Source organism: Tribolium castaneum, chromosome 6 (genome assembly GCF_031307605.1).
Source record: "Tribolium castaneum strain GA2 chromosome 6, icTriCast1.1, whole genome shotgun sequence".
In the NCBI taxonomy this organism is placed as follows: domain Eukaryota; kingdom Metazoa; phylum Arthropoda; class Insecta; order Coleoptera; family Tenebrionidae; genus Tribolium; species Tribolium castaneum.
Window position 1 is genome coordinate 3,004,123 of NC_087399.1, and position 21,804 is coordinate 3,025,926.

Consider the following 21,804-nt stretch of genomic DNA (forward strand, 5'->3'; position numbering starts at 1 on the left):
TGCATACTTACGTAATCTGCGTGACAATGCAATCCTACGTGGTTAAATACACCCTAAAGTGGTTAAACGTTTTTTTTGTGAATAGCAAGTAACTTACATTTGCAACCGGTCATTTTTTTGTGTTTATTACTTTTTTATTTATTTATGTTTTTTTAAATATGCAACAGTGTGTTTTCAAATGTCACAATTATTACGACAGAAATATATAGAATAGTTGTTAAAATATCAGAGAAATATTATTTTTTTTCTGGTGAGGAAGGGATGGGAAATTGGGAAATGAAACATTCAAAGCATTAGCTAGTAGGTAAATATTTATTGGCCAATGTAAATATTGAAATTGACAGAGTTCTGAAAAAGCGTGTTTGTAATACGATTCCTTATCACAATTTACTTAGAAGAAATCAATGAAGTAATAATTCTAAGAGGTGGAATTGTCGTATGAAATATTGACGAGAATTTTTCCGCCAAAATTTGCTTCACCATTACACCGATCCGTTTTACAAGTCACACAAGAAATAGTGGTGTATTGAGGATAATCTGGGCATTCAAATTTCGTATTCCTCTCATACAGCACACATTTCCTTTGGAAAAACGTCCGGTTACGTGTGTCTGTAATTGGAATATTAAGCACTTTCCAGTAATTAATTACGAACCTTTGAACTTCTCGGTCAAACAAGCAACTTGTTGGAACTCTCCAGGATCGAGACACAATTCGTCCAAAGGATCGTCACAATCCATGTTACACTGCTTGCAAATCAGAGCCAAAACTTAAAAAGGCGTAGCATCGCTTCACCTTGTCACAACTTACTCGTGCTTGAAAAAACAAACAGGACGAGGGGCAAAATGATTGGGTTAAGAGGCGACATGTTCACGATTAAAGATGCAACAAATCGCGAATTGACCTCCGTTTGACAATCTTCGAAAGTTATTTTTAGACGCAATGTAATGCTTGCCGCGGGAAAAATTAGTCAAACGATAAATAACACCAGATTACGCCGTATCTGCTTTCGCAGTTGACTAACTCTCCCTTTCTTCAATAAAATTCTGTACAGTACAGTGTATAATTTATTAATAAATACACATATACAAAATATTTTTTACAAACATAATTACAACAATTTGGACACCAAAATGGATAATACGAGACTGACAAGCCCCACAACCCCGAATTTCGTGGCTGAGTTTTTCTCGTTACAGAAATCCTCAACACATGTGTAACACTTGACCTGTTGGTTGTTTGGGATTTCGATGCAGTCGTACTTTCCGGTGTTTTTGAACCGATTGACACATTTTTTCTCAGTCATTTCTTTTTTGGTGGCCGCATCTTTGTAAATGTGGATCAAGCAGGCCGCTTCCCGGTCGGAGCCGCCTGCAGGACACGTCTCGTCCTTTAAAGTACTGCAGGAACCATCGTTGTCGGCGCACACCTTGCATTTCAATGCCAGACCTGCAGAGAAAGCGAAATTACTTCTGGAACACTTATAGTGGGCGAGTCAGTTGATAAGAAAGGATTCTCTGGAATGGCAACGCAATTGTTAATAAAGTAGATAAAAGAAGGAAGGAATTTCCCGCATTTGTAAAATTTCGAATTCATTTAAAATAATTTTAAGTAATTTTAAATAAAATGCAATGAACAGTTTATGGCGTATACAACCCACGTATTAAAATACAAAAACAATAAACAAATTACAGGTAAATTGATAAATTTACTCTGCTTTACTATTGGAACGCAAAAAAATTCTCTTTTGATCGGCACACCTAATACTTACTAGCTTGGATAACAGCCAAAAGCAGGAAAAGCACGGTTATTTTCGCCATTTTGTTGGTGTTTTTCTTCAACAATTGCGGTCAGTTCGGTACAAAATGGCGGTCAATACTATTGCAACTGTTGAAAGTTGGGAAACTCGTAGTCGACTGATTTTTCAACTGTTTGAATCGTAGTGGGCTAGGCAACAAATAAAATCGAATCGATAAGATTCAACTATGACGACGTCTGCAATGTTACACAGCCAACTGCAAGCGCCATCTCGTAACCACAATTTTACATTTTCTTTATTGGCTTTTATTTGCTGCAGTTAAAACCAACAAGAAAAGTCTAAATTCGTATTGAGGAAGGTATTAATAATGATCAGAGGAGATTTTGGACACATAAATAATTTGCAAAAAAACTACAATAAAATACTTAACCGTTTGGTATTAACTACATTTTTTTCTCCAATTTATGTGATTTTTTAAAGTTTTCTACTCTTCCTTATAATTAAAATTAATTCATAAAATATTAATACCAATAACGTTATGGAAATACCATATACAAACATTAATTAATTTTTTAAAGCAACAATGTTGTGAACAAAGAATTCTTAGTAAAACTGATGGCTCCACCAAACTTACGTTTATTGGAAAATTTGACATTTTGTACACAAAAAACATTTAACCCCAGCTATTGTTCTCAAAGGACCTGAGAAATAATATTTTTTTGCAGCTACTTAATAATATTAACTTATATATTATAAGTAATTGTAAAAAAATCTGAAAAAAATCACCGACGCAGAGAAAATTATAAAGTATTTTAACAGCAAACGCTGCATTTTGTGCGATTACAGTAAAACCTCCCTTAATGGACACCTCCGAATAACGGACACCTCTTGACAACGGACATTTTTGTAGAAACGTAACAAAAGCTATATTAAAATTTCCACCTTCCACCTCTCCCACAACGGACAAGATTCCCATCGGTGTCCGTTGTTAAGAACTTTTACTGTATTTTTTTGAGAATAATCCTATGACTTTCGTGTTTTATTACTTTTTCTGGTAAAACTTAGACATAAAAATTATCATTTTGAGTGTTGATTTTTACAAAAATTCTATCACAAAAATTAATATGAATTCCTGCTGAGACCTCGAAAATTTAACATCGCCCCATTTATTGTTTTTATTCTTTGAGTAGACTTGTTGGTACTACAAATTATTGCGAGAGTAAAAGTCATTTGAACAATAGCAGTTGTGTACAAACGTTTATTTTTAGTAAAAAGGCGATAAGAAATTAATTAAGTACAAAAATATTTAGCCACAAAGCGAATTTTACGTTGCAGGAAATAGTCAGAGATCTGCTGCTCCTTTGAGAAATTGTGAAGGTCAGCACAATTCTAGAACGTTATTCGTAGGCGGATCAACCACATTCCACTCATTATTTTATTAAACATTAAATTACAAAACATTAATTTACAAAAATTTGGTAACAAGAACAGCTGAAACGACGCTAAACAGAGTCATGCTGGTTGCGAGACTGGGGGCAGAATTACACAACTCTTCTTTGCAAGATTTACATTCGGAGTTCGTTGGACATGCAGGCTCTGTGCCTTTTGAAACAATTTGGCACTTCCTGATGGCCATGTTCCGGGCTTTGGTGTCTAAAAATTCGAAAAATTGAATTAAAGTTGTGTGAAAATTGCTTCACCCACCTTTGGCCCATTCGGTGGTACACACAGCCTCCTGCGATGGCCCAATATTTTGGCCGCACGTTTTAAAATCGGCTTTGGAAACTTCGCACGCTTCCATACAGTAGTAGCATTTTATCGCCGCTTCGCCTGAAATTCAATTAATTCAAATGCCTGTAGCGTACGTAGTTTCAAGCATGACGGAATGTGATATAAATAGACAACAATTGTTCCAATGGGCGTGAGAAAATCACTAAAATTATTTTTTTTTTGACTTACTTTGCTGGAGCGAAGACGCAATGAGGACTACAGCAAGTAGCAAAAGTTTTGCCATTTTTCGCTCAGATTTCTGGTGTTTGTTTGAGTTTGAACACTTGTACACTGCCGGTGTTACGAAATCGTCTGTTGGATCAAACAAAACTGAAAAGGTTGGTGATGGGGGAACGGTTTTGTGGCTAATTTTCCTCCACGTCTCAACTTTAGAAAGCTATCGAATCCAATGCGATTTATTAACGCTGAAGTAAAGGAAAAGATTCACGATTTTACACGTGATGGGCGAATGATGTCAAGGAGGTGACCAATTTAGCCCGAAACACCTACTGAACATCTACAGAGTGTTGCTGGATGTGAAATATTTAAAAAATATTTCTGCTTGATTAAGTGTTCTGATTTAGGTCAGATTTCATTGCATTCAAAGTTTTTAAATACTTATGATAAGAAGTAATACAAATAATAAATGGGAATATACAATAATAATAGTTAATAAAAAAACAATAAGAAAATCGAAGTTGTTTCGTCTAAATTTAGCATGAGAAATAATGTGCTTTTTAATCAAAATATTTTCAAAATTTTATACCGAAAGCCGCTATTAACTTTTTTTATTTTAAATAAAGAGCTATGTTTTTTTAATGCGTTTTTGGATTACTACAGTTATACCTAGTCAGCCGTTTACAAAATATTTAGGTTTTTTATTTTTTTGGATTTGCACTTTCCAATTTAAAAATAGATAACACTGTCATTTTTTTAAATTTCGAAATCGCTTTCGACTCATTTTAAAGAGGAAAACTACTATAAAGGCCCCTTCAGCACACAACACCTTTTAAGCATTTTGACCTTGTTTTCAAAGGTATGTTTAAGAAAAGCAAAACTATATGGGCTTGTTCGGCACACACCATTTTTTATCAGATCTACCCCGTTTTTCAAGGTACCTTTGTTAAAAGTTAAAATTCGCTTTTTGCCCTGTTTTTCTATTGGGCCACTTGAGCACAAAAATGAAGTGCACACAGCTATTTTTTATGTAAAACGCCCTGGTTTTTAAGGGTAAACAGAAAAGCAAAAAAATCGTGGGTCCATAGTATATACAAAGACAAAAAAATCAGTACACAATATAATCGAATTACCAGAGATACCAAAACTAAAGAACTTTTAAATAAAATAGAAACAAAGGAATTTGGTTTTGTTTATGACAAGAGAGTTATCCTGGAAAACTTTGATACAATACCGTTTGGATATTAATCCTTTTTTATTGTTACTTAATAATGAATAATTTATTGTATAATGTAAATGGAAAAATGTATTAAATAAATTGGCTCTCTGGACTGACTTCGTAATAGTTTTGGAAGGAATTAATACTTGTCATTTATGCAACGAGCACCATCGAGTTATACATCCAGCTGGAAGCTAATCTGAGTTTGCTCGCTCTCTCTGTTTGATCTATGGAGTTTGCGCAGCGTGATGTTTAAGGATGTAACCTAACATTTTTAGCACATACCACATACCCTGTTTTTAGTTTTGAAATTTGTGGGTCGTGAAACAATGGCACAAGGTAAGAGCATATAAACCAGCAAAAGTAAATTTGAACCGAAATGTTTTAGCAATTTTTGTTCACGTCAATTGCCCAGGTAACGACAACGATATGGCGGATGCGGCAGCAAGGCACGCAGCAGCCGTTGATCTGTTTACAAGACAATGCCCCTTAGCGGCTAGTGTGGAGGAAGTTGTTGGCATTAGAGGTAGAGGACGAAAAAAATGTAGATGGAGAGTGAGATATACCAGGAATATGAACGCAGGATATCTCCAGATGGATGGCGAACAACTGGTGTTGGATATTATGAATAACAAGCCGAACAATACGGAGATTGTTGAAAAAACCAGAAGTGTATATCCCCCATTCATAGAACTAATTTACTCTTGCGGATGTAGATGCAATGTATCCCCAACATCAAGTATGTCAATTAAAAGATGTGATTCTGTTGTTAATTTAAAGGTGGAGGAGAATTTGGTTAATTTAAAGTTGGAGGAGGATCTCCAAGAATAAGGCCTGATTTCATAATCAATTTTTACCAATTGATGATTAGAATGCTAGAATTATTTAATTTTATTGTTTATTGTATTATATGAACTATTACATCCTAGCCGTAAGTTAGTAAACAGGGTTTTAAATTTGATTATGAAATGGACAGAATTGGCATTTTTTTTATGTATAGAGTGACGTTAATATTCTAGGTACCTAATACAAGTTAGTGTTTTAGGGTCAATTTTTTATTTCAGGGAACCTTTGGCTGTAATTGAATAAATTGAATAAAGATAAATATTTGTTGAAATATGTAGTAGATATTCATTTGTTTTGCAACTTAAGTAGATTTTATAATTTATTTATATACCTACTTTAAAAACAGGGATGTGATGAATTTTAACTTTAAAACAAAAGTACCTTGAAGAACGGGGTGTTCTCACGATTTTTTCTGCTTTTTTGTTTACCCTTAAAAACGGGGGTGTTTTCTGGAGCGTATACCGTTTGGGTATACACCGAATTTTCTTGGTCGAATTTGTTGGGCCGAAATCGTATTCATATGTGTGCTGAAATGAGCCAAATAGAAAAACAGGACAAAATCCTTGAAAAAATGTTAATTCGGTAGAAGCCCTCATGAGCGAAGCGATTTTAAAATATACCTTAAAAACGGGGGTGTTTTTACAATTTTTTCTGCTTTTCTGTTTACCCTTGAAAATCAGGGTGTTTTCCTTAAAAAATGGCTGTGTGCACTATGGACCCACGATTTTTTTGCTTTTTTGTTTACCCTTGAAAAACAGGGCGTTTTCCTTAAAAAATAGCTGTGTGCACTTCATTTTTGTGCTCAAGTGGCCCAATAGAAAAACAGGGCAAAAAGCGAATTTTAACTTTTAACAAAGGTACCTTGAAAAACGGGGTAGGTTTGATAAAAAATGGTGTGTGCCGAACAAGCCCATATAGTTTTGCTTTTCTTAAACATACCTTTGAAAACAAGGTCAAAATGCTTAAAAGGTGTTGTGTGCTGAAGGGGCCTTTATAGTAGTAGGAAACTTAGGTCTTTTCTTTGGTGTGTCTCCATTTCTAAAAAATGAACAATAAATAAATTTTTAAGGTTAATTTTCCAGAACTTTAAACACTTAAAACTTATTTTTTTCAAATGTAATGTCCCAATTTTTATTTCACTTATTAAGGATCATTAATTTAATCCGGAATTAAATGCCTTATTAAGTGATCACGTGGCCAAATTGAACCGATTTGATTGGTCTATTTGCGTTGTTAATTTTTAACAGCGCAATTAACTTTAATTGAGCTTTCTATAAACTGGTCCTAAATGATAGAGAATTTAATTCTGCATCGATCTGTATTAACATCCCGATACTTGTGTTTAATAGTTTAATAATAACACGAAAAAAAAATTTTGATATGTATAAGATTTTTTAATACCAAAATTCAGTTAGTTTATTTTATTTTGATGGGACAGATTTTTAACGAAATTTGTCATTTGTTTAACCAGCAAAGTTTTTTGAGAAACCTTTCAAAAATAGTCATAGTTCGTAAGAAATTTTCAAAAATTCAAAAAACTGCGCTAGTACAGAAAATATGTTATGGGTAGCTGTCTAAAGTTAAGCTTAAAATTTTGGAGTTTATTTTCTTTTTTTTTTTGGAATTCTGGACACAATAAAGGACAAATGTAGGCTTTATTTTGTAGTTTTACAAATACGATATTGAAATTCCGAAAAATAAGAGCCTTACCGATTTTTTAAGTAAAAGGTAAAAATTAAGAAAATTCAAAAAACTTTAAATATCTCGAAAACGGCTAGATCTAGCTATAGGGCAAGCTTATGAAAACTTTTTTAGAATAACTAGAGTAATCTAATCACGTAGTAAAAAAAACGCTTTCCATTTAAAATAAGAAAGTTGATAAAATATGTTATTTTTTATTTAAAGGATTATAGCCGAGAATCAGTTTCCGGAATATTTTACTAAAATGAGTTTAATTTTTTTGAGACCTTTGAATGTAACTTTTGGCCATGAGGATAAAGAAAAACACACTTGACAACGTTTCGGCATAAAAATGCCACCATCAGCAACAAACATACAGAAGTTAATAAGTTTGAATAAAATTATTTCGAAAATATTAAATTATTATTTAATAAAACTTCCAATATCTACTTGTAATGTGGGGTTTACACAGGACATCCTGTATGTCACCTATTTTTGCATCAATATACGTAGTTTTTCTTAATGAAAATGGAAGGAAAATAATTGTGAGTTGTGATTGTGAAGGTTAAAGGATTTACGGACACGCATTGGTGACCAACAAAATAATGCAGCACCCACTCCTGAAATTGCTTGGGGGTCATGGGTGGACAAGAAACAAATTAAATTAAAAACAATAAACAAAAATATCGTGTTATTATTGATTTTTACTCAAAAAAAACTGTGACGGAAAATAAATTCTTTATTTATTTGCTAAAAAAATTCACTTGTGCCTAAATAAACGAGAGCAAGGGCAAGCAGTGCCGTTCTGGCCACATTGCCACCCGAGCTCGTGCACATATCACTCTTGCAAAAACTGCACACCGAGGACTCTGGACATGGAGGTTCCGCATTTTTCCGGATTATTTGACACTTCCTGACCGCCAAGTCCGGATTATCGCTGTCTGAAACCAGAAATGAGTTTGGTCCAAGTCGGAAAATGCCTACTTTTTGCAACTTCCGTCGTACAAACGGCCTCATAAGACGGCCCAATGTTCCCGCCGCAGATTTTTTCGCGAGCTTTCGTTAATTCGCACGGTTCCAAGCAGTGATGACACTTCAAGGAGGTCTCACCTGCAATTAGCACGTTTTATTTGGGTTTGACTTTAGCGCAATTACTTCGTAATGTGAGTGCGGCGGGGGTTGTTGACGGGATGGTGTTTTTGTTTACGTTATTACAACCACTGGTTCCACATTCCACACATTCGACTTTTCCACTAGGAGGCAGCGAATCAAAGTTGGCGTTCTGGTGGACTAGCTTTTTCAAAAAGTCCACCAGAAACGTGCACCCGCCACTTTGGACGCATCCCTTAATCACCACGTCTATTAAATAATTAATTTTTTAATCAAATTTGGAAAAAAATGTGATACCTCTCGTGATCTCGACCGTGTAACAATTAATCACGCTCTCGGCCGGTATTTGGAGTTTCAAATTTTTGGTGATATTGTTGTAATCGTGGCAACTGCCCAATGTGTGTTTTAACTGACTTAGATCTTGGCTGTAAATGTTTTCGAAATCGGAAATGAAACAATACAAGCTGTTCACTAGAAACGATTTTTTATTATTTGATGTTTTTTTACCGAGTTATTACCAAATGGAATGGACAAAACTGTAATTAATAAAACTCTGCACATTTTAACGCACTGTCGTTTGATGAACTAAATCTACGTGGGCAAAATTTTGGCGGACACTTATTTTCTTAAAATACCCACACACATGCGACGATTGCCTCATATTTTTATAATAATATGCTTTCAAAGATTGAAAGTAACATTTTTCTTATAACAAAAACTACGACCGCACTATTGTTTTTTTTTGGTCAAATAATGAATTATTACCATTTTTCCTCCCCAATTTTTATTTCATTTAGGTTCGGTTTATAGATGCGTCATCCATTTAATCCGCAATTAAATGCCTTATTATCTGTTCACGTGGTCAAATTGAACTGATTTGATTGGTCCATTTGCGTTGTTAACTTTTAACAGGGCGATTAACTTTAATTGAGCTTTCGATAAACCGGTTCTAAATGATAGAAAATTTAATTCTCCGTCGATCTGTATTAACATTCCCGATACTTGTGTTTCATAGTTTAATAATAACACGAAAAAAAATTCATTACCTTTTTTTGAAATTTTAATAATAATTTGCTTTCAAAGATTGAAAGTAACATTTTTTTTATCAAAAAAATTACGACCGCACTGTTGTTTTTTTTGGTCAAATAATGAATTATTACCATTTTTTCCACCCCAATTTTTATTTCATTTAGGTGTGGTTTATAGAAGCGTCATCCATTTAATCCGCAATTAAATGCCTTATTATCTGATCACGTGGCCAAATTGAACTGATTTGATTGGTCCATTTGCGTTGTTAACTTTTAACAGGGCAATTAACATTAATTGAGCTTTTGATAAACCGGTTCTAAATGATAGAAAATTTAATTCTCCGTCGATCTGTATTAACATTCTCGATACTTGTGTTTAATAGTTTAATAATAACACGAAAAAAAAATTATTACCTTTTTTGGAATCTTAATAATAATATGCTTTCAAAGATTGAAAGTGACATTTTTCTTATCAAAAAAATACGACCGCACTGTTGTTTTTTTTTGGTCAAATGATGAATTATTACCATTTTTTCCACCCCAATTTTTATTTCATTTAGGTTCGGTTTATAGATGCGTCATCCATATAATCCGCAATTAAATGCCTTATTATCTGATCACGTGGCCAAATTGAACTGATTTGATTGGTCCATTTGCGTTGTTAACTTTTAACAGGGCAATTAACTTTAATTGAGCTTTTGATAAACCGGTTCTAAATGATAGAAAATTTAATTCTCCGTCGATCTGTATTAACATTCTCGATACTTGTGTTTAATAGTTTAATAATAACACGAAAAAAAAATTATTACCTTTTTTGGAATTTTAATAATAATTTGCTTTCAAAGATTGAAAGTAACATTTTTCTTATCAAAAAAATTACAACCACACTGTTGTTTTTTTTGGTAAATAATGAATTATTACCATTTTTCCCCCCCAATTTTTATTTCATTTAGGTTCGGTTTATAGATGTGTCATCCATTTAATCCGCAATTAAAAGCCTTATTATCTGATCACGTGGCCAAATTGAACTGATTTGATTGGTCCATTTGCGTTGTTAACTTTTAACAGGGCAATTAACTTTAATTGAGCTTTTGATAAACCGGTTCTAAATGATAGAAAATTTAATTCTCCGTCGATCTGTATTAACATTCTCGATACTTGTGTTTAATAGTTTAATAATAACACGAAAAAAAAATTATTACCTTTTTTGGAATTTTAATAATAATTTGCTTTCAAAGATTGAAAGTAACATTTTTCTTATCAAAAAAATTACAACCACACTGTTGTTTTTTTTGGTAAATAATGAATTATTACCATTTTTCCCCCCCAATTTTTATTTCATTTAGGTTCGGTTTATAGATGTGTCATCCATTTAATCCGCAATTAAATGCCTTATTATCTGATCACGTGGCCAAATTGAACTGATTTGATTGGTCCATTTGCGTTGTTAACTTTTAACAGGGCAATTAACTTTAATTGAGCTTTTGATAAACCGGTTCTAAATGATAGAAAATTTAATTCTCCGTCGATCTGTATTAACATTCTCGATACTTGTGTTTAATAGTTTAATAATAACACGAAAAAAAAATTATTACCTTTTTTGGAATTTTAATAATAATTTGCTTTCAAAGATTGAAAGTAACATTTTTCTTATCAAAAAAATTACAACCACACTGTTGTTTTTTTTGGTAAATAATGAATTATTACCATTTTTCCCCCCCAATTTTTATTTCATTTAGGTTCGGTTTATAGATGTGTCATCCATTTAATCCGCAATTAAATGCCTTATTATCTGATCACGTGGCCAAATTGAACTGATTTGATTGGTCCATTTGCGTTGTTAACTTTTAACAGGGCAATTAACTTTAATTGAGCTTTTGATAAACCGGTTCTAAATGATAGAAAATTTAATTCTCCGTCGATCTGTATTAACATTCTCGATACTTGTGTTTAATAGTTTAATAATAACACGAAAAAAAAATTATTACCTTTTTTGGAATTTTAATAATAATTTGCTTTCAAAGATTGAAAGTAACATTTTTCTTATCAAAAAAATTACAACCACACTGTTGTTTTTTTTGGTAAATAATGAATTATTACCATTTCCCCCCCCCAATTTTTATTTCATTTAGGTTCGGTTTATAGATGCGTCATCCATTTAATCCGCAATTAAATGCCTTATTATCTGATCACGTGGCCAAATTGAACTGATTTGATTGGTCCATTTGCGTTGTTAACTTTTAACAGGGCAATTAACTTTAATTGAGCTTTCAATAAACCGATTCTAAATGATAGAAAATTTAATTCTCCGTCGATCTGTATTAACATTCTCGATACTTGTGTTTAATAGTTTAATAATAACACGAAAAAAATTTTATTACCTTTTTTTGGAATTTTAATAATAATATGCTGTCAAAGATTGAAAGTAACAGTTTTCTTATCAAAAAAATTACGACCGCACTGTTGTTTTTTTTGGTAAATAATGAATTATTACCATTTTTTCCCCCCAATTTTTATTTCATTTAGGTTCGGTTTATAGATGCGTCATCCATTTAATCCGCAATTAAATGCCTTATTATCTGATCACGTGGCCAAATTGAACTGATTTGATTGGTCCATTTGCGTTGTTAACTTTTAACAGGGCAATTAACTTTAATTGAGCTTGTGATAAACCGGTTCTAAATGATAGAAAATTTAATTCTCCGTCGATCTGTATCAACATTCTCGATACTTGTGTTTAATAGTTTAATAATAACACGAAAAAAAATTATTACCTTTTTTGGAATTTTAATAATAATTTGCTTTCAAAGATTGAAAGTAACATTTTTCTTATCAAAAAAATTACAACCACACTGTTGTTTTTTTTGGTAAATAATGAATTATTACCATTTTTCCCCCCCAATTTTTATTTCATTTAGGTTCGGTTTATAGATGCGTCATCCATTTAATCCGCAATTAAATGCCTTATTATCTGATCACGTGGTCAAATTGAACTGATTTGATTGGTCCATTTGCGTTGTTAACTTTTAACAGGGCAATTAACTTTAATTGAGCTTTTGATAAACCGCTTCTAAATGATAGAAAATTTAATTCTCCGTCGATCTGTATTAACATTCTCGATACTTGTGTTTAATAGTTTAATAATAACACGAAAAAAAATTATTACCTTTTTTGGAATTTTAATAATAATTTGTTTTCAAAGATTGAAAGTAACATTTTTCTTATCAAAAAAATTACGACCGCACTGTTATTTTTTTTGGTCAAATAATGAATTGTTACCATTTTTTCCGTTTCGATTTTTGGGTTGTGTCGGACGGTCCGTGAAGACCATAAATTCTTCTGAATTACAGGCGTCTTCTTCGCACTCATTGCACTCCAAACTTCCGATGTAATCAACTGTCCCTCTCACTTCAATCATTTTCTGGATGGCATTAATCATATCGTTGCACTTGTTGCTCGGAAGACAGCCTTTGAAGACGACATCGGGGTCATCTAATTGCAGTAAAACCCAGATAAAAGTATCAAAGAAGCGATTGTCCAATACCTGTGTTTATTGTGAAGCAATGCAACGTTTTCGACTGGTTTTCAACACTCTTGTGTTTTTGAATGTAATCCAGGCAGTTTTCTAAGTTCTGTTTTAAGTTTTTGATGTTTCCTTCTAAAACACTACTGGGATCGGTTGTGTAACAATGTAAACTAAACACTGAAACATTGTTGTTTAAAGTTTGGTGGTTTGGAGCATTTAGTACCGTTTTCAGGGCAATAAGCACACATTAAAAGGGCGATCACGGTTTTTTGCATTTTTTCGAATTAATTTTCGGGTTCTTAAAGTACAATTACTTGATCAACACTGTAAAATGACGCACATGCGAATGGGCTTTGTTTATACTAAAAGTATACATTCTAGTGAAATATCCAAGCTGGTGTAAAGGCCACAACGCGGTTATTCTTAGTTTATTCTTTCACATTTTTTTCAATAAACAAATCGCACAAAAAATGCCTCATAAAAATATTTTCTGATGATTGAATTTCATGCTAAGGTTAATGATTTAACTGCGGCTTAAACTGGGTCTCTAAATGGGCATGACTTTATAATTTTTTTTCGAGAATAGTTATATTTTTTAATAGAATTTTTTATTACGCTAGGTCAGGTCAGGTCAAAAAATGGCTCATAAAAAATTTTTTTGATGATTAAATTTCATGCTAAGGTGTTGTAATGATTTAACTGCGGCTTAAACTGGGTCTCTAAATGGGCATGACTTTATAATTTTTTTTTCGAGAATAGTTACATTTTTTTTAGAATTTTTTATTACGCTAGATCATGTCAGGTCAAAAAATGGCTCATAAAAATTTTTTTGATGATTAAATTTCATGCTAAGGTGTTGTAATGATTTAACTGCGGCTTAAACTGGGTCTCTAAATGGGCATGACTTTATAATTTTTTTTCGAGAATAGTTATATTTTTTTAATAGAATTTTTTATTACGCTAGGTCAGGTCAGGTCAAAAAATGGCTCATAAAAAATTTTTTTGATGATTAAATTTCATGCTAAGGTTTTGTAGTGATTTAACTGCGGCTTAAACTGGGTCTCTAAATGGGTATGACTTTATAATTTTTTTTCGAGAATAGTTACATTTTTTTTAGAATTTTTTATCACGCTAGGTCAGGTCAGGTCAAAAAATGGCTCATAAAAAATTTTTTTGATGATTAAATTTCATTCTAAGGTGTTGCAATGATTTAACTGCGGCTTAAACTGGGTCTCTAAATGGGCAGGACTTTATATTTTTTTTCGAAAATAGTTATATTTTTTTAATAGAATTTTTTATTACGCTAGGTCAGGTCAGGTCAGGTCAGGTCATGATAAAATTAAACGTTTTTGTGACAGTTTTATTTAAACAACAAAAATTCAAAATAAAATAAAATAATGAAACTGGATAAAAATTGTAAAAAAGAGCAGTTTTAGTGAAAATTTTCACTTTCCGCTGTTTCTAAAAGCAAATTGTGTGAGTCACTGTTTGCGCACCTCTTTTAATAGTTTAATACGTGTTAGGTCATCACAAAACCGAAACCAGTTCCAAAAGTTTATTTCATTTACATTTATTTACACTTCGTTTAAATATACAAAGCGGTGAAAAAAACGGCTGCCAAACTGAACCAAGTCACTTTCATATTTGTTCCGGAATTGCATTGGTCGCTGTTGCAGTTGGTGCAATCGTAATTATCTGGACACAAAACTTGGCCGTTTTTGTCCGGAACCACACATTTCCTAATAGCTTTGCTTGCATCACTTGAACCTGTCAACAAAACCGTGTAATAAATACCGGAAATAGCGATAAAAATTGTTACCTTTTTTCACTTGTTTGCTGCACTTTGAGGTGCTGTAAGTGCCACAAGGCACCACGTTCGCCTTTTCAACGGTACATTCCTGTGTCACTGGCTCGCACTGATAGCATTCCAATTTATCGTCGGCAACTGAAAAAGTCCGTTTTATTGTGAAACTGGGTCGTAAAAATACACTTACAAATTTGGACCACAGCCAGCGAGAACAGCGCAATAATAAGAATATTCCTCATTTTTGATTATTTCTTTTTCGAACCACTTCTGTTTCCTTTTACTGCCCAACTACACTGGCCGATGTTTACCTACTTTACAGTAGAAATATGGTAGGAGCCTAACATCATGTGACCCTGTGACCGTATGGTTGGCTCTGGCTATTAAAAGCGGTGCCAAGAAATGGGTTTTAATTAAACTTAACAATAATTGGACAACTAATGGAAAATTGTAGTTTCCTTAATTTAGTTTCTAATTCCCGTTAAGGCCTGCAATAAGAATTAAAAAAAACGTTACATAATAGACTCAAGAACAAATTAGGAATTATTGTTTGGAAATTGATGTCATGTTTGTATTTTTAGACCAAGTTTCGAAACTAATTTCAAAGTGTTGGGTAGGCAACCAACACTACACGGAAACCATAAAATCGTGTTTCGTGTAACTACCAAAGTATAAATACCTTTACAACACCGTTTGTTTACGTTTTTTTTGTGTCCAAAGATTATGTGTTATTTGCATTTGTAGTTACAGAAAACTGTAATAGTTTGGGCGCTCTCTGTAAAGTTTTTGTTCGATTCAAATAAACTAGCACATGTTTGCGTTTCTGTGTTCCTGATATTAGAACGGGTTTTCGAGACCCGGTTCGTGTTATACACATTTTTATTTATAATTCCGACTTTTTTCGCAAAATCAGTGGGAAAAACTGGAGGCGATTTAAATTGATTTGTTGAATTTAAAATCAGAATTTTGAACATCTGTTTGAATTTCTGTGTTCCGGATAGCAGTCGGGTTCTGAGAGACCCCAGAGTATCATCTGATTGTGGAGATTTTTTCATGTTAATTTAATGAAATCGTTTTCGATTAAAAAAAGTTGCGCTAACTGGTCGACAAAAACCTTACAAAATTGGTGTATTTATTTTATTCATATTGTTTCTTAAATGATTTTTAAATGAATGGCCTTAGGAAAGTAAAATATTTAATTTTAAGCACCTCTTCTGTCTCCTATTATCCGCATAGGACCAGGGGTCTGAGAGACCCCGGTGTAGTTAGTTAGAGCTATGAAGCCAGATTTTTTCCTGTTTTCTTTCGTTTAGTATTCGTATTTCGTGAATATTGAATTATTTTGAAAGCCACGAATAATAATAATAATAATAATAATAATAATAATAATAATAATAATAATAATAATAATAATAATAATAATAATAATAATAATAACAATAATAATAATAATGTTGTTATAGTTAGATTGTTCTATTTATATCATTATGAAACAAACGCTACAATTATTTTCTTTGAATATCATTCTAAGTAAATAAATATAAAGTAATTTATGAGTTATTGAATAAAGAAACACCACTTTTTTAGAAAAAAAAATACGCATTAGCTAAAAATCGTAATGGAATACAAAATATTTGGTGTTAGATAAATTTTAAATAGTACTTATTTTAATTGTTAATTAATAATAATCTTTGTGACAATCGCCTGGTTTTGAAAATGTTAGTGTGCGTTTGATTTTGAATTTTTTACAATTTTTCTTTTTTTTTTTCGTAAAAGTAAAAATTGTTCCGTGATTTTAGTAAAATGAGACGTTAAAAATAACAACTCTTCTTCTTTCTGTTGTCCGCATAACACTGGGGTTCTGACAGACCCCAAAGTTTCAATCAGGCTGTGAAAGACAACTTTTAATTATTGTTTTTTTTTTTGTTAGATATAAGCAACCTTTAGCAGTACTTGCGATTTTCACTAAGTGTTTATATTTTTTACCTAGCGCTTATTATTTTTACCTAACAATTATCATTTTCTTAGAATTTATTATTAATTTTTCTTAGCGTTTACTTTTTTCCCTATTTTTCTTATTTACCTCTTCGTTGGAGTTTTGGAATAAATAAAACACAAAAAACTTCATTAAATTACCTTTATTTAACAAAAATACTTAAATACAAAATGACAAAAGCATATGAATTATCACAAGAATCAGTCTAGTTTAAATATCAATTATTTTCTTCACTTCTTCTCTTCTTTCTTCTGCTCGACGGCCTTTGAGGGCTGCCCCGTCTGCACGATGGGAATGCTCCTGTGCTCCTCCTCAGTCCCAACCCTCGGAGCCGTGATGGTCAAAACCCCATCCGAGGACAACTTAGACTCCACCTTTTCCACATCATGCCCTTTCGGCAGCATGTACCTCCTCACAAAATGCCTCGAAATAAACCCATGCTCATCCTCCTTCTCCTCGTGTTTGCCCTCAACCGTCACCACGTTATCCGACACCTTCACGGTGATTTCCTCGGGCTTGAACTGCTGGACGTCCAGACAAGCCTGGAACTTATCCTTGTCGTAGCTCACGGTGGATCCGGAGTCCTGCTGCGAGGCTAGAGACCGCCAGGGTCGGAGGTATCCCGCGGGACTTCGAAGGTAGTGGCGGAACTCCCGAGGGATCATGGGCGAGAGGAGGTCCTCCGGGTCCAGGACCGAGCCGAAGTGCTGGTCGTGGAGACGGGAGGGACGACGGTAGTCGTAGGGGTCGTTGAAGAGCCACAAAGCCATTTTTTCGCGTTTGGTTTTCGCACTTTTTCACTTTTTCGACGATTTGTTTGAACTGACGAAGGGGCGGAGACCCGTGGGGAATTTATATGCGAGAGCGTAGAAAATTCCAGATGCGCAAACGCAGCGATTGAGTCTGGAGTTTGCTAGAAAATAATCAAACGGAAGGTGCGTTCACGGGATATTGTCACTTGGATGGGTTCTATAATTCGCATTTTTGCGTTTTTGGGATGGAATTATTGGGACTAGATTGCACGAAGCGACCAGTTTGATGTTTTTTTGATGCTTTGTCTCAAAGAAAAAAATTTTTCTTATTTCGCTACACAAATAGTTATTTTAATTTTTTTGAAAAAAAAATTTGAAACTGTTATTTGCTTATTTTTACTGTGTTTATAAATGCTTACAAAATTGAAAAAATCGAGCATCAAGAGACTTTTAAATGTGATTTCTGGTTTAAAATTTTACAGTTTTCTCAAAGAATTTAAATATTTTCTCAAATGCAGGGTGTTAGGGAATGACTTAGCAATATTTTGTAAGTGAATTTGTTATGATCAGACGAGTTAAAAACCCTTTTATCATCGTTCCAAACAGTGTATACTTTCTTCAAAATTTTTTATTACCTAAACCACCTGTTGAGAGCCACTGTGTGACTTATGGTAGTTTATTAGCAGTTAATGAAATAGAGACGCATGGACGTTTTGAGAATTTTCAAATAGTGTTGCCAGCATATTCATTTGTGTCGAAGGTTCGAATCCCTCTTATGGCATAATTTTTTTTGTTTTTTTTTTTGTAAAATTTAATAATAAAATACAAATTCGAACGGAGTGGACCAAGAAATGTATAATTGGTAATACTTGAACTGTTAGTTGCCTTAGACACAAACGATAATTTTTTATATCATACTACTTTTTCTATAAAAAATAGATTTTTTTTCACAACGTCAAATGTATTTTTAAATTGCCAAATGCACAAGACAATCTAATAGTGCTGACCATTTCCATTGGCCACAAGTTGTCCCGTGGTTGTCATACTGCATTCTGATTGGTTACAAACTTTTACTACTTATTAGTACAGGTCACATACATTTAACAAATCAAGTGAACTATGAGAGTGAAAAAAACAATCTTAACGCCTAGCATGATTTCTGAAACTATTTAATAATAGATATTTTGCTACTTTGTTGACTGAAATGTTTTTTATTCAAGATTTTTTTCATTTGCAACGTCATATTCTTTGAATAATTTTGTATGATATTGTAATTATGACGTTATGTAAATTTTTTATTAGCAATATTAATCGTATTTGATCAGAAATTCGCAGTTTATCGGCGAGACAACATCCTTTGAACGGCTTACAACACCAGAAGGTCGAGAAAACGCCGAAATATCCAGAATTTTCCACCCCATATTACCAAATTAGCACAAAACAAACAATTTGTGATTGTGTTTTTTTACAACACATTAACTAATGACTATTCAAGGCCACACATTTATTGGCCTCAAATTTACCCACTTAGTAAATTGTAAATTAGTAAATGCAATTAATGACAAAACCCAGCCTACTTATTCTGGAACATTTTTTATTATATTGGTGTTTATGTCGGAAAAACACGGATTAAAGGAGCCAACTATTTGCGATTTTTTTTATCTATCAGACTGTAAACAGTAATTGAACTAAAAATAGAATCAAGTGGCGTAGTCACAATAAACAAACGGTGAGAAATGATTTTTGGAATGTCCATCATTATTACAATTTTTTCCTGTTTAACATAATTACCATACCAATTAATTAATTCTTACAGGGCGAAATTTTATTATTTGACTCTTCAGCTTCATTGATTATGATAATTAATCAGTAAGCACGCAACCATGCAAGTTGAAAAATAGTAAAGCCTCCTCAGACGTACGTCCTTTATTTCTTAATTAGTTCTTAAATCTCCGAAAAGCCCAAAACTACAAAATTATTATAAGAAAAAAGTGGAATTATTTGTTGTTATCGGAGAAAAATGGCATTGACTGCACAAGGCGATAAGTCTTGTCTTTTTTCGCCTGTTATCAAGCAACAAGTGACGATAATTCAATTTAAATAAATAATTATTAACAAATTATTACGATTTACAACTCGTGTCCACTCAAAAAATCCGAGAAATGGTGGATTTGTGAAAAAATTCAGGAAAATTCGCGATCGATCCTTGCCGATCCTTCCCGACTCTCCTCGAACCTTCTCGAATTTCCGCCTCCTGTATAAATAGCCGGCGTTCGCCCAATCGTGCATTCTGTCATTTGATCCGAACTAGTCAACAAGTGAAGAAAAAAAGCGAAGAAAACGCAAAAATGTCTCTTCTGCCTCTACTCCTGAGCGACCCTTTCGAGTACTCGCGCCCGTCGCAGATCCTGGACCAGCACTTCGGCCTGGGGCTGGACGCCGACGACCTCCTGGCGCCGCTCGTCCCCCGGGAGATGCGCCACCTGATGCGTTGTCCTGCGGGATACCTTCGCCCCTGGAGGAGCGCCGCCCAGCAGCGGGACTCGGGCTCGACCGTGAGCTACGACAAGGACAAGTTCCAGGCCAACCTGGACGTGCAGCAGTTCAAGCCGGAGGAGATCAGCGTGAAGGTGAACGGCAACGTCGTCACCGTCGAGGGCAAGCACGAGGAGAAGCAAGACGAGCACGGGTTCATCTCGCGGCACTTCGTGCGCAAGTACATGCTGCCCAAGGGCCACGACGTGGACAAGATCGAGTCCAAGCTCTCCTCCGACGGGGTCCTGACCATCACGGCCCCCAGGTTCGACGTCTCCAAGGAGGAGCACAAGAGCGTGCCCATCGTGCAGACCGGGCAGCCCTCCAAGCCCGTCGAGCAGAAGAAGGAGGAAAAGAAGTAATTTAACCAAGCGGGATTAGTTATTGCTTCAAGACTGATTTTTCCCATTGTAATGTGTAGCTAGTTTTATTTTCATTTGTATTAATCGAATTTGTTTAATAAAGTTACCATTCTCTAGACTTTTGCTGTTTTATTTCATACTGATTGACTGAAATGGTGATAAATTGATAAAATTCAAAGATAAAGCAATTTTTTTGAGATTTTCTTTGAGCCAAGTGACAGTATTTAGAGAGCGGAGCGGACGTAGCAACGACCTTGCTGATTCTCGAATGTTTTGTAGCGCTATGGTTACGCAGAAAATCGTTGCGGTAGGCTATGGATTCTAACCCAGTCATAACACATTTCCTTTTATTTTATTTTCTGGAGCTTTTAGTTTTTTAGTGAAAAAAAAGTTAAAATGCTTCTGTAGCCGAAACTATTGCCCGGAGCGGCTCGGCGTTTTGACGACAAAATAGTGAATTTCAAGAACTATCTGATGCTTTTTTGATTTTTGCTCTGTCTTTTAGTTAGCAACAAATAACAAAAACCATTAAAACCGGTATAAAAAGCTTAACAAATAATAATAATAATAATAATAATAATAATAATAATAAAAAATAAACTTAAAAATAAGTTTGGTGGATATGTGAACCTTCCAGTTTCAAATTCATTTAAACCCCCAAAATCTAGTTTGTTTAAAAACAAAATGGTTGGCGTTTTTCCACAGCACTCTTTGCAACAATGATTTTTTTCTCCATTTTGATCAAAACGTAAAATTCGATCGTATCATGTGTTAACTTATTGTAATCAAGAATAAAAACACTTTTCAAAAATACAAAAAGCGTATACGGCTTCCATAAGGAAAACCAAATTTAAGTGTTATAACCATGACATCAAGAACGCCTTGGAAAATTTGATGACAGATTTAGATCTCTTGTCAAAAAGTGCTTAAAGAACATCTTAGTTAAAAATGTCTAGCTTTTTTGGGTTTTGCTTGAAAAAATAAAAACGAAAATTACAAATTTCTGTTTATTTCCATTAATTTGAAACTAAAAATAATAACCGTATTTTTGCCAATTTCACAAATTTTAGGGTGAGTTCTTGCTAGATTACCTTCATTATCTTCTATACTCGTCTTTTTTACAGAAAATGGATAAGATAAAAATTTTAAATCATTTTTTCACTTTAAAAATTGAGACATTACCAACGGTCACAAAAATCCCTAATTCACAAAAACGCCACTCGAAATTAAATTCGTGCTTCA

The 21,804-nt window shown here is 33.6% G+C and overlaps 6 protein-coding genes and 1 non-coding gene across 10 annotated transcripts; 2 read left to right on the forward strand and 5 right to left on the reverse strand.

Annotated features, from left to right (window-relative positions):
- Positions 1–298: 298 nt before the first annotated feature.
- LOC103314029 (uncharacterized) lies at positions 299–968 on the reverse strand. Its single transcript, XM_008198751.3, has 3 exons — positions 809–968; positions 654–767; positions 299–609 (listed from the first exon to the last, which is right to left on the reverse strand). Exons 1-3 carry the CDS (start codon positions 864–866, stop codon positions 419–421), a joined length of 363 nt encoding a protein of 120 aa, XP_008196973.2. The 5' UTR covers positions 867–968; the 3' UTR covers positions 299–418.
- An 84-nt stretch (positions 969–1,052) lies between these two features.
- LOC100142097 (uncharacterized) lies at positions 1,053–3,911 on the reverse strand. 2 transcript variants are annotated; one of them, XM_001814114.4, is made up of 4 exons: positions 3,717–3,911; positions 3,462–3,587; positions 1,770–3,410; positions 1,053–1,447 (listed from the first exon to the last, which is right to left on the reverse strand). In XM_001814114.4, exons 1-3 carry the CDS (start codon positions 3,769–3,771, stop codon positions 3,223–3,225), a joined length of 369 nt encoding a protein of 122 aa, XP_001814166.2. In that variant the 5' UTR covers positions 3,772–3,911; the 3' UTR covers positions 1,053–1,447; positions 1,770–3,222. The 2 variants fall into 2 exon arrangements, with proteins under 2 accessions (XP_001814166.2, XP_976424.2); XM_971331.5 differs by lacking the exons at positions 3,462–3,587; positions 3,717–3,911 and having other exon boundaries at positions 1,770–2,011.
- Positions 3,912–5,074: 1,163 nt separating this feature from the next.
- Positions 5,075–6,042, forward strand: LOC103314028 (hypothetical protein). The gene is made up of 2 exons (XR_010334571.1): positions 5,075–5,262; positions 5,312–6,042. It is a non-coding gene; the product is annotated as a hypothetical protein (transcript).
- Positions 6,043–8,175: 2,133 nt separating this feature from the next.
- On the reverse strand, positions 8,176–13,477 carry LOC103314041 (uncharacterized). Of its 3 annotated transcripts, none has more exons than XM_015982928.2 (5): positions 13,337–13,477; positions 13,132–13,290; positions 12,867–13,079; positions 8,434–8,559; positions 8,176–8,390 (listed from the first exon to the last, which is right to left on the reverse strand). In XM_015982928.2, exons 1-5 carry the CDS (start codon positions 13,386–13,388, stop codon positions 8,200–8,202), a joined length of 741 nt encoding a protein of 246 aa, XP_015838414.1. In that variant the 5' UTR covers positions 13,389–13,477; the 3' UTR covers positions 8,176–8,199. The 3 variants fall into 3 exon arrangements, 2 of the variants coding, with proteins under 2 accessions (XP_015838414.1, XP_008197024.1); XM_008198802.2 differs by lacking the exons at positions 12,867–13,079; positions 13,132–13,290; positions 13,337–13,477 and adding exons at positions 8,605–8,808; positions 8,857–9,030; positions 9,078–9,187; XR_010334540.1 differs by lacking the exons at positions 12,867–13,079; positions 13,132–13,290; positions 13,337–13,477 and adding an exon at positions 9,078–9,178.
- A 1,177-nt stretch (positions 13,478–14,654) lies between these two features.
- LOC662275 (uncharacterized) lies at positions 14,655–15,268 on the reverse strand. The gene is made up of 3 exons (XM_971325.4): positions 15,108–15,268; positions 14,933–15,058; positions 14,655–14,880 (listed from the first exon to the last, which is right to left on the reverse strand). The coding sequence occupies exons 1-3, from the start codon at positions 15,157–15,159 to the stop codon at positions 14,699–14,701; spliced, it is 360 nt and encodes a 119-aa protein (XP_976418.1). The 5' UTR covers positions 15,160–15,268; the 3' UTR covers positions 14,655–14,698.
- Positions 15,269–17,040: 1,772 nt separating this feature from the next.
- LOC660153 (protein lethal(2)essential for life) lies at positions 17,041–17,761 on the reverse strand. Its single transcript, XM_961687.4, has one exon. The coding sequence runs from the start codon at positions 17,681–17,683 to the stop codon at positions 17,144–17,146; it is 540 nt and encodes a 179-aa protein (XP_966780.1). The 5' UTR covers positions 17,684–17,761; the 3' UTR covers positions 17,041–17,143.
- A 2,178-nt stretch (positions 17,762–19,939) lies between these two features.
- Positions 19,940–20,680, forward strand: LOC662237 (protein lethal(2)essential for life). The gene has a single exon (XM_968349.5). The coding sequence runs from the start codon at positions 20,014–20,016 to the stop codon at positions 20,560–20,562; it is 549 nt and encodes a 182-aa protein (XP_973442.2). The 5' UTR covers positions 19,940–20,013; the 3' UTR covers positions 20,563–20,680.
- Positions 20,681–21,804: the final 1,124 nt, after the last annotated feature.

What these genes read in the sequence shown, in the direction of transcription:
- LOC103314029 (XM_008198751.3), bottom strand. Translation starts at nt 866, where the DNA reads ATGTCGCCTCTTAACCCAATCATTTTGCCCCTCGTCCTGTTTGTTTTT. An exon ending in GTTTGTTTTTTCAAGCACGA is followed by an intron (nt 768 to 808) that starts GTAAGTTGTGAC and finishes CGCCTTTTTAAG; the next exon opens with TTTTGGCTCTGATTTGCAAG. An exon ending in TTTGACCGAGAAGTTCAAAG is followed by an intron (nt 610 to 653) that starts GTTCGTAATTAA and finishes TTCCAATTACAG; the next exon opens with ACACACGTAACCGGACGTTT.
- LOC662237 (XM_968349.5), top strand. Translation starts at nt 20,014, where the DNA reads ATGTCTCTTCTGCCTCTACTCCTGAGCGACCCTTTCGAGTACTCGCGC.
- LOC662275 (XM_971325.4), bottom strand. Translation starts at nt 15,159, where the DNA reads ATGAGGAATATTCTTATTATTGCGCTGTTCTCGCTGGCTGTGGTCCAA. An exon ending in GCTGGCTGTGGTCCAAATTT is followed by an intron (nt 15,059 to 15,107) that starts GTAAGTGTATTT and finishes GGACTTTTTCAG; the next exon opens with TTGCCGACGATAAATTGGAA. An exon ending in CAGCAAACAAGTGAAAAAAG is followed by an intron (nt 14,881 to 14,932) that starts GTAACAATTTTT and finishes TTTTGTTGACAG; the next exon opens with GTTCAAGTGATGCAAGCAAA.
- LOC100142097 (XM_971331.5), bottom strand. Translation starts at nt 1,818, where the DNA reads ATGGCGAAAATAACCGTGCTTTTCCTGCTTTTGGCTGTTATCCAAGCT. An exon ending in TTTGGCTGTTATCCAAGCTA is followed by an intron (nt 1,448 to 1,769) that starts GTAAGTATTAGG and finishes CTTTCTCTGCAG; the next exon opens with GTCTGGCATTGAAATGCAAG.
- LOC103314041 (XM_015982928.2), bottom strand. Translation starts at nt 13,388, where the DNA reads ATGCAAAAAACCGTGATCGCCCTTTTAATGTGTGCTTATTGCCCTGAA. An exon ending in AAATCGAAACGGAAAAAATG is followed by an intron (nt 8,560 to 12,866) that starts GTAACAATTCAT and finishes TGCTAATTGCAG; the next exon opens with GTGAGACCTCCTTGAAGTGT. An exon ending in TACGACGGAAGTTGCAAAAA is followed by an intron (nt 8,391 to 8,433) that starts GTAGGCATTTTC and finishes TTCTGGTTTCAG; the next exon opens with ACAGCGATAATCCGGACTTG.
- LOC660153 (XM_961687.4), bottom strand. Translation starts at nt 17,683, where the DNA reads ATGGCTTTGTGGCTCTTCAACGACCCCTACGACTACCGTCGTCCCTCC.